The following is a 9,281-nucleotide window of genomic DNA, read 5'->3' on the forward strand; positions in this document are numbered from 1 at the left end:
AGTTAGGTCTCATCTGAATATGCTGTGTCCCCCGCATGGCTTGTGGCAAGTGGAGGAAGGTGCTCTGGTCAGATGAGACCAAAATTGAAGATTTTGGCCTTAACGCAAAGTGCAATGTGTGGCAGAAAACTAACACTGAACACACCATCCCCACCGTGAAACATGGCGGTGGCAGCATCATGCTGGGGGTCCTGTTCTTCAGCAGGTACAGGGAAGCTGGTCAGAGTTGATGGGAAGAAGGATGGAGCCAAATACAGGGCAGACAAACCTGTTAGAGTCTGCAAAAGACTTGAGACTGGGGTGGAGGTTCACCTTCCAGAAGGTTAAATACCCTAAACATACAGCCAGATCTACTATGGAATGGTTCAAATCAAAGCATAGTCATGTGTTAGAATGGCCCAGTCAAAGTCCAGACCTCAATACAATTGAGAATCTCTGGAAAGACTTGAACATTTCTGTTGACAGATGCTCTCCATCCAATCTGATGCTGAATCTGAAGCTTGAGCTATTTTGCTAAGAAGAATGGGCAAACATATCAGTCTGTAGATGGGCAAAGCTGGTAGAGACATACCCCAATAGACTTGCAGCTGTTATTGCAACGATAGGTGGTTCTACAACGTATTGACTCAGGGGGCTGAATACTTATGCACGCCACGCTTTATTTCTAAAAAAAATGTAAAACCATATTTCATTTTCATTCCACTTCACAATGATGCGCCACTTTGTGTTGGTCTATCACATGAAATCCCAGTAAAATAAATGTACGTGTGTGTTTTTAATGTGACAAAATGTGCAAAATTCCAAGGTGTATGAATACTTTTGCAAGCCACTGTAACTGTCTAACTCTAACCCTTACCTGTCTAACCCTAACCTGTCTAACCCTAACCTGTCTCACCCTAACCTGTCTAACCCTAACCTGTCTCACCCTAACCTGTCTAACCCTAACCTGTCTAACCCTTACCTGTCTAACCCTAATCTGTCTAACCCTAACCTGTCTCACCCTAACCTGTCTAACCCTAACTGTCTTTCTTCAGGAACACGGACACTGTGCAGACTTCCATCCCAGTGGAGCCGTGGTTGCCATAGGAACGCAGACAGGAAAGTCAGTACACACACACACACACACACACACACACACACACACACACACACACACACACACACACACACATATACACACACACACTGTAACATACACACACTAACATACACAAACACATACACACACACACACACACACACTGTAACATACACACACACACACACACACTGTAACACACACACACACTGTAACATACACTCACACACACACCTTAGCGTAGCATTAACAGCTAGCCTCTGTTGCAGGTGGTTAGCGTAGCATTAACAGGTAGCCTGTGTTGCAGGTGGTTAGCGTAGCATTAACAGCTAGCCTCTGTTGCAGGTGGTTAGCGTAGCATTAACAGCTAGCCTCTGTTGCAGTTGGTTAGCGTAGCATTAACAGCTAGCCTCTGTTGCAGGTGGTTAGCGTAGCATTAACAGGTAGCCTGTGTTGCAGGTGGTTAGCGTAGCATTAACAGCTAGCCTCTGTTGCAGGTGGTTAGCGTAGCATTAACAGCTAGCCTCTGTTGCAGTTGGTTAGCGTAGCATTAACAGCTAGCCTGTGTTGCAGGTGGTTCGTTCTGGACGCTGAGTCCACAGACTTGGTGTCGATTCACACGGACGGGAACGAGGCGCTGTCTGTGATGCGCTTCTCCCAAGGTGAGGTCACTGTCTGTCTGTCTGTCTGTCTGTGTGTCTACCTGTCTGTCTGTGTGTCTGTCTGTGTGTCTACCTGTCTGTCTGTGTGTCTGTGTGTCTGTCTGTGTGTCTACCTGTCTGTCTGTGTGTCTGTCTGTGTGTCTACCTGTCTGTCTGTCTGTCTAGCTCTCTGTCTGTCTGTCTGTCTGTCTAGCTCTCTGTCTGTCTGTCTGTGTCTCTGTCTGTCTGTCTGTCTGTGTGTGTGTGTCTGTGTGTGTGTGTCTGCCTGTCTGTCTGTCTGTCTGTCTGTCTGTCTGTCTGTCTGTCTGCCTGCCTGACTGTCTGTCTGTCTGTCTGTCTGTCTGTCTGTGTGTCTCTGCCTGCCTGTCTGTGTGTCTGTGTGTCTGTGTGTCTGTCTGTCTGTGTTTCTGTCTGTGTGTGTGTGTGTGTGTGTATACAGTAATATGTGTGTTATAGATGGCGTGCTGCTGGCGGTGGGGTCTCATGATAACTTCATCTATCTCTATGTGTGTGTGTGTGTTAATGGGTTAATGTGAATGTATATATTAATTAGGGCTGTGTCAAAAAAATCGATATATCGATATATCGATATATCGCGATACTTAGTTTCGCGATATCATTATCGATTTTTATAACAAAAAATCGATATTTCTTTAATTAATTTTTTTATGATTTTTTTTATTTTTACTTTTTTTTGCTTTTCAAGGCTTTATTGACAGTGCAGAGGCACATATATGAAATGGGGCAGAGAGGGAAAGAAATGCAGAGAACAACCACGGGTCAGATTCAAACCCATGTCTGCTGTGAGGCTAGCCTGGCTCCGCCCGCCCGCCTACTTCCGGCCAAATTTAATTTTCCCTTCAGTAGTCAGTCTGGGTTTCCCAGATTCTACGGAGAATCTACAGACGTCCAGTCAGCGAACAGAGCGAGTGGCTGAGAACGATGACGTCGAAGTCGCGCTCCAGTTTCAGTTGAATGCTGCGTTCCTTTATACTCGGAAGAAGGAGATTTCCGACTTGGTAGTTCCGACCTGTCTGTGTTCCAGTGCATCTGCTCGCGAAAGTATGGACGCCTAAAACCTTTCTCGTCCAAATAACTAAACGTTAGGCTCTAACAAGTTACTGTTGCCAGGTACCAGTAGATCCATAGACTACAATATGTAGTGAAGTCGGCAATTTCCGAGTTCCCTGTCTAACTGGAACACACCGTCAGAAGCCGGCTCATGACACACGTGACGACCAAACGTGATGCGATTGGTTGGCTAATCCAGAGTGGCACTGGGAGGATCCAATAGTTTTAAACTTCAACAGACACCCGCCTCCAAGTGAGTGAACCAGACCTTCTGTACAAATGAAATGAAGTACGATGGTCTGGTAGGACCAGGCTGCTGTCAGGCCTGAGCCTCTAGGATACTGACTATTGAAGTTAAATATGTTTTGTTTAGAACACTTAAGATTCACTGTGTCACAAAAGCACACTGATGTGTTTTCATGTTCAGTGTGTCTTGTACAGTTAGTACAAGAGTGAATTGGATTTGTTATTTTGATGTTAAGCAGCTGCAGCAGTGTTTGATCATTTGCCAAAACCAAAAAAAAGGAAGAAAATAGTAAAGGAAGTTGTGAATGAAATAGTTTTGACTTCATTTGTCTGTGCAATTATCAATATATTCTGCTGTTATGTTTGACAAGGCAACTTGTTTATGGAATATCGCAATATATCGTGATATATCAAGATACGCAATATATCGTGATATATCGTATCGTGACCAGTGTATCATGATACGTATCGTATCGCGAAGTCCTTGACGATACCCAGCCCTAATATTAATGTGTGTGTGTCTGTGTTTCATGTCTCTGTGTGTGTGTGTGTGTGTGTGTGTGTGTGTGTGTGTGTTAATGGGTTAATGTGAATGTATACAGTAATGTGTGTGTGTGTACAGTAAAGTGTGTGTTTGTGTGTGTATATATTAATGTGTGTGTGTTTCCTAGACGGCGTGCTGCTGGCCGTGGGGTCACATGATAACTTCATCTATCTCTATGTGTGTGTGTGTGTTAATGGGTTAATGTGTGTGTGTGTGTGTGTTAATGGGTTAATGTGTGTGTGTGTGTGTGTTAATGGGTTAATGTGTGTGTGTGTGTGTGTGTGTGTTAATGGGTTAATGTGTGTGTGTGTGTGTGTGTGTTAATGGGTTAATGTGCGTGTGTGTGTGTGTGTTAATGGGTTAATGTGTGTGTATATATATAACCCTAACCCTTATATATTATTATTATAGACGGCGTGCTGCTGGCGGTGGGGTCACATGATAACTTCATCTATCTCTATGTGTGTGTGTGTGTTAATGTGTTAATGTGTGTGTGTGTGTTAATGGGTTAATGTGTGTGTGTGTGTGTATGTTAATGTGTTAATGTGTTAATGTGTGTGTTACTGTGTGTGTTAATGTGTGTGTATGTTAATGTGTTAATGTGTGTGTGTGTTAATGTGTTAATGTGTGTGTTAATGTGTGTGTATGTTAATGTGTTACTGTGTGTGTTACTGTGTTAATGTGTGTGTGTGTGTATGTTAATGTGTTAATGTGTGTGTATGTGTGTTAATGTGTTAATGTGTTAATGTGTGTGTGTGTTAATGTGTTAATGTGTGTGTTAATGTGTGTGTGTGTTAATGTGTGTGTGTGTTAATGTGTTAATGTGTGTGTATGTTAATGTGTTAATGTGTGTGTATGTTAATGTGTTAATGTGTGTGTGTGTGTGTTAATGTGTTAATGTGTTAATGTGTGTGTGTGTTAATGTGTTAATGTGTGTGTTAATGTGTGTGTTACTGTGTGTGTTAATGGGTTAATGTGTGTGTGTGTTAATGTGTTAATGTGTGTGTATGTTAATGTGTTAATGTGTTAATGTGTGTGTTAATGTGTTAATGTGTTAATGTGTTAATGTGTTAATGTGTTAATGTGTTACTGTGTGTGTTACAGATGGCGTGCTGCTGGCCGTGGGGTCACATGATAACTTCATCTATCTCTACACGGTGTCTGAGCGCGGCAGGAAGTACAGCCGCTACGGGAAGTGCAGCGTGAGTGTTCCCGTGGTTACTGTGTCACCGTGGTTACTGTGGTGGTGTCACTAACAGACTACAGCTCCCATAATGCATTGTGTCTCCACAGGGACATTCCAGTTACATCACTCACCTGGACTGGTCACCTGACAACAACCACATTATGTCCAACTCAGGAGACTACGAGATCCTCTACTGTGAGTCTACTGTGTGTGTGTGTGTGTGGGTGTGGGTGTGCAAGTGTGTGTGTGTGTGTGTGTGTGTGTGTGGGTGTGCGAGTGTGTGTGTGTGGGTGTGTGTGTGCAGTACGATGGAGATGTGTAGTAACAGTTGTGTACTTTCAGGGGACGTTCCAAACGGTTGTCAACTGATCAGAAACCGTTCTGAATGTAAAGACATCGACTGGGCCACCTACACCTGCGTCCTGGGATTCCACGTGTTCGGTCAGTACTGTGTGTGTGTGTGTGTGTGTGTGTGTGTCTTTATGTGTCTCTCTCTCTCCCTGTGTGTGTGTATGTCTCTCTCTCTCTCTTCCTGTGTGTGTGGATGTCTCTCGCCCTTACCCTCTCTCTCTCCCTGTGTGTGTGTATGTCTCTCGCCCTTACCCTCTCTCTCTCTCTCTCTCTGTCTGTGTGTGTATGTCTCTCACCCTAACCCTCTCTCCCTGTGTGTGTGTATGTCTCTCACCCTAACCCTCTCTCTCTCCCTGTGTGTGTGTATGTCTCTCGCCCTTACCCTCTCTCTCTCCCTGTGTGTGTGTATGTCTCTCACCCTAACCCTCTCTCCCTGTGTGTGTGTATGTCTCTCACCCTAACCCTCTCTCTCTCCCTGTGTGTGTGTATGTCTCTCGCCCTTACCCTCTCTCTCTCCCTGTGTGTGTGTATGTCTCTCACCCTAACCCTCTCTCCCTGTGTGTGTGTGTATGTCTCTCACCCTAACCCTCTCTCTCTCCCTGTGTGTGTGTATGTCTCTCACCCTAACCCTCTCTCTCTCCCTGTGTGTGTGTATGTCTCTCGCCCTTACCCTCTCTCTCTCCCTGTGTGTGTGTATGTCTCTCTACCAGGCGTGTGGCCCGAGGGCTCGGACGGGACAGACATCAACGCGCTGATCCGATCTCACAACAGGAAAGTGATCGCGCTCGCAGACGACTTCTGCAAAGTTCATCTGTTCGCTTATCCATGTTCCAGGGCCAAGGTACACACACATACATACACACACCATACTACACACACACACACACAGACACACACACACAGACACACAGACACACACCATTGTAACTAATGCCCCTTGTGTGTGCAGGCTCCCAGCTGTAAGTACAGCGCCCACAGCAGTCACGTGACCAACGTGAGCTTCCTGTATAACGACAGTCACCTGATCTCGACGGGGGGGAAGGACTGCAGCGTCATGCAGTGGCGCCTGGTGGAGAGAGCTGCGCCGCCATTGGCCCAGAACCTCCTGTATAACACCGCCCCCCAGCGGGCAGGAGTGTTGGCCACGCCCACATCGGCCATAGAACCACCAGAGGAACGCGTCAAAACCACACCCCCAAATGATGTCACACCCCCAAATGATGTCACACCCCCAAATGATGTCACACACCCAAATGACATCACAGCCCCATGTGATGTCACAGCCACGCCCCCAGAGCAACAGGCTCCACCTCCGACCTCTAACGGAACAGCTGACCCGTCCCCGGCAACGCCCCCGGCAACGCCCCCCTCCACGCTGACCCCTCCCCCGTCTGACAGCACAGCCAGTCTGAAGGACAGCCTCGACGACACGCCTAGCGACGAGGGCCTGCCCCCCCTAACCCCACCCTCATAGACCTGTGGTGGTGTCTGTCTGTCTGTCTGTCTGTCTGTCTGTCTGTCTGTCTGTGTGTGTGCGTGCGTGTGTGTGTGTGTGCGTGCGTGTGTGTGTGTGTGCGTGCGTGCGTGCGTGTGTGTGTGAATGCTCGTTCAGCTATCTTTGTGGGGACCGGCCTGTGGGAATGTTAGACAAAGTGAGGACGAAGGCTCTTAGGGGGACAAGCCGGCATTTTAGGGACAAACCTTCAATCGACCTGCAACCCAATAATTATCATTATTATTGTCCCCATTCTAACTGTATTTGACCCTCTGATAAATGCTTCCTTAATAAATAGTAAAAACATCGCTCTTAATAAACACCAGTTAAGGCCCTGCTAATGCATTCTGAATGGAGAGGCGAGCGGGCAGAGAGAAGGCGCAGTGTTCTGTCAGGCGCACTCTAGATATACTATCTATGGTCTGAACCTCCGTGCTATTCCAAAGCATGTGCTCGCTTGTAAGAGCCGCTGGAATAGTTAACAGTAGAACTGTTAATCTTTTTGACGCTCCTCCGCCCGTCACTTCACACGGAGAGCGCATCTTAAAGCCGCGGGGCCAGGCGACAACGCGAGCGCAATGTCGCCTACCGTGTGACCTATAAGTGATCTTTCAATTACACTCCGTCTTTGTAAAGTAATACAGCGGTTAACAAGTTCTAAACAAAGATACCTCCAGCCATCTGGTCAACAATCATTAGCTAATGAAAGCTAAACCAAGCTAGTGGGCTAGCGCTGTTTTGATAGCGTGTGTTACATCTTTATAGGTCCATGGTGCTTAAGTTAACTATTGAAATCAACCAAACAAATGTTCAAATGCTTAAGTTGGCTTTTTAAAGTTTACCTAGAAGAACAATTTTGCGGCTGTGAACTCAATTGCCTTATCAGATCGAGTAAGAATTAGTTTGATTTGCCTGCCGTGAGGCCGGGCCGAAACCAAAACCTTTGTTTCACTACGACTCTGTTCAGCTGCCCACCCCTCCTCTTCCTGAGAAAACAAACGGCTGAAACTGAAAATCAAACGGCCAATAAAACGCTTGACGTGGCGTTTTGAAATGAGAAAAGTCTCATTTTATTAGTACATGGTCTAAAGTTGAGTATGAGCCTTTGGTTGATATCCAGAAAGATTTTGCGGAGACACAATCCTGTTCGCCGCTTGTTGTGTAGTGCACGGGGATACCGGCTTCCAGGCCGCATGAAGATAAGCCCCTCCCATAGCCCATTGACACCAGGCTAAGCTCCTCCCATAGCCCATTGACACCAGGCTAAGCCCCTCCCACAGCCCATTGACACCAGGCTAAGCCCCTCCCACAGCCCACTGACACCAGGCTAAGCCCCTCCCATAGCCCACTGACACCAGGCTAAGCCCCTCCCACAGCCCCTCCCACAGCCCACTGACACCAGGCTAAGCCCCTCCCACAGCCCACTGACACCAGGCTAAGCCCCTCCCACAGCCCACTGACACAAGCCTAAGCCCCTCCCACAGCCCATTGACACCAGGCTAAGCCCCTACCATATGCCCATTGACACCAGGCTAAGCCCCTCCCACAGCCCATTGACACCAGGCTAAGCCCCTCCCACAGCCCATTGACACCAGGCTAAGCCCCTCCCATAGCCCACTGACACCAGGCTAAGCCCCTCCCACAGCCCATTGACACCAGGCTAAGCCCCTCCCACAGCCCATTGACACCAGGCTAAGCCCCTCCCACAGCCCATTGACACCAGGCTAAGCCCCTCCCACAGCCCATTGACACCAGGCTAAGCCCCTCCCACAGCCCATTGACACCAGGCTAAGCCCCTCCCACAGCCCATTGACACCAGGCTAAGCCCCTCCCACAGCCCATTGACACCAGGCTAAGCCCCTCCCCAGGCGCTGCTGGATGGAGGAAGGCTCCTGGGTGCCTGGTGGGAGCGCAGGTCAAGAGGCAGCAGCCATTTTGCTGCAAAGCGAGGGATTCTGGGTAATCAGATTAAGGAGCTACTTCATGGGTAGAGTCAGGTATCCGAGTCCACACAAGTATAGAAGTGTGTGTCTGTCTGTCTGTTTGTCTGTGTGTGTGTGTGTGTGTGTGTCTGTCTGTGTCTGTCTGTGTGTGTCTGTGTGTGTGTGTGTGTGTGTGTGTTTGTCTGTGTCTATGTGTTTGTGTGTGTTTGTGTGTGTGTGTGTGTGACTGCAGAGTCACATGGTCTCCATCATTCAGCTGTTCTAAAGAATCGTTCCCTCGGTAACAGCTGTGATGTTTGAACCAGAATCATGAGATTAAATGTCCAGACGGGATTTTCAGAATAAGAGACATGTTGGGGGGGGGGGGGGCTGTTACTACAAGTTACCGAACCCCGGGATCCTAAACCAATCCTGGCCAGAGGGGGGGGGGGGGGGGGGGGTTCTGGAGAATGTTTTTTTGTTTTATTTCTATCATTATTGATTGGACTAATCATTTCAATGTATTCATTTGACTCAGTTATTCTAAGCTTTTATTTTCTTAAATAACTCCACACATGTTTCACAGTAAAAGCCCTCCAGTATAGTCGAAGGCTTTTATTGTGACACCGGAAAAGAGCGGGAGCAAACAGGAAGTGAACCTCCAGAATAAAAGCTGTGACTCTTCTGTTTTTACTGATCTGTATATGGGTTAGGGTTAACCAGGCT

At 47.4% G+C, this 9,281-nt stretch overlaps 1 protein-coding gene across 1 annotated transcript in view; it reads left to right on the plus strand.

The window, feature by feature from the left end:
- LOC307270852 (echinoderm microtubule-associated protein-like 4) overlaps positions 1-8,918 on the plus strand; it is a gene marked incomplete at its 5' end in the record, with an annotated part of 13,724 nt that extends 4,806 nt beyond the window's left edge. Inside the window, 7 exons of the mRNA XM_080054740.1 lie at positions 1,035-1,102; positions 1,652-1,740; positions 4,706-4,803; positions 4,895-4,982; positions 5,130-5,228; positions 5,849-5,979; positions 6,088-8,918. Coding sequence (XP_079910866.1) covers positions 1,035-1,102; positions 1,652-1,740; positions 4,706-4,803; positions 4,895-4,982; positions 5,130-5,228; positions 5,849-5,979; positions 6,088-6,612 — 1,098 coding nt within the window. The remainder of the gene's footprint in view (positions 1-1,034; positions 1,103-1,651; positions 1,741-4,705; positions 4,804-4,894; positions 4,983-5,129; positions 5,229-5,848; positions 5,980-6,087) is intronic.
- Between the last annotated feature and the right edge of the window lie 363 nt (positions 8,919-9,281).

The sequence above is a fragment of the Ammodytes marinus genome, assembly GCF_949987685.1.
Source record: "Ammodytes marinus genome assembly, contig: scaffold_162, whole genome shotgun sequence".
NCBI classification, from domain to species: domain Eukaryota; kingdom Metazoa; phylum Chordata; class Actinopteri; order Uranoscopiformes; family Ammodytidae; genus Ammodytes; species Ammodytes marinus.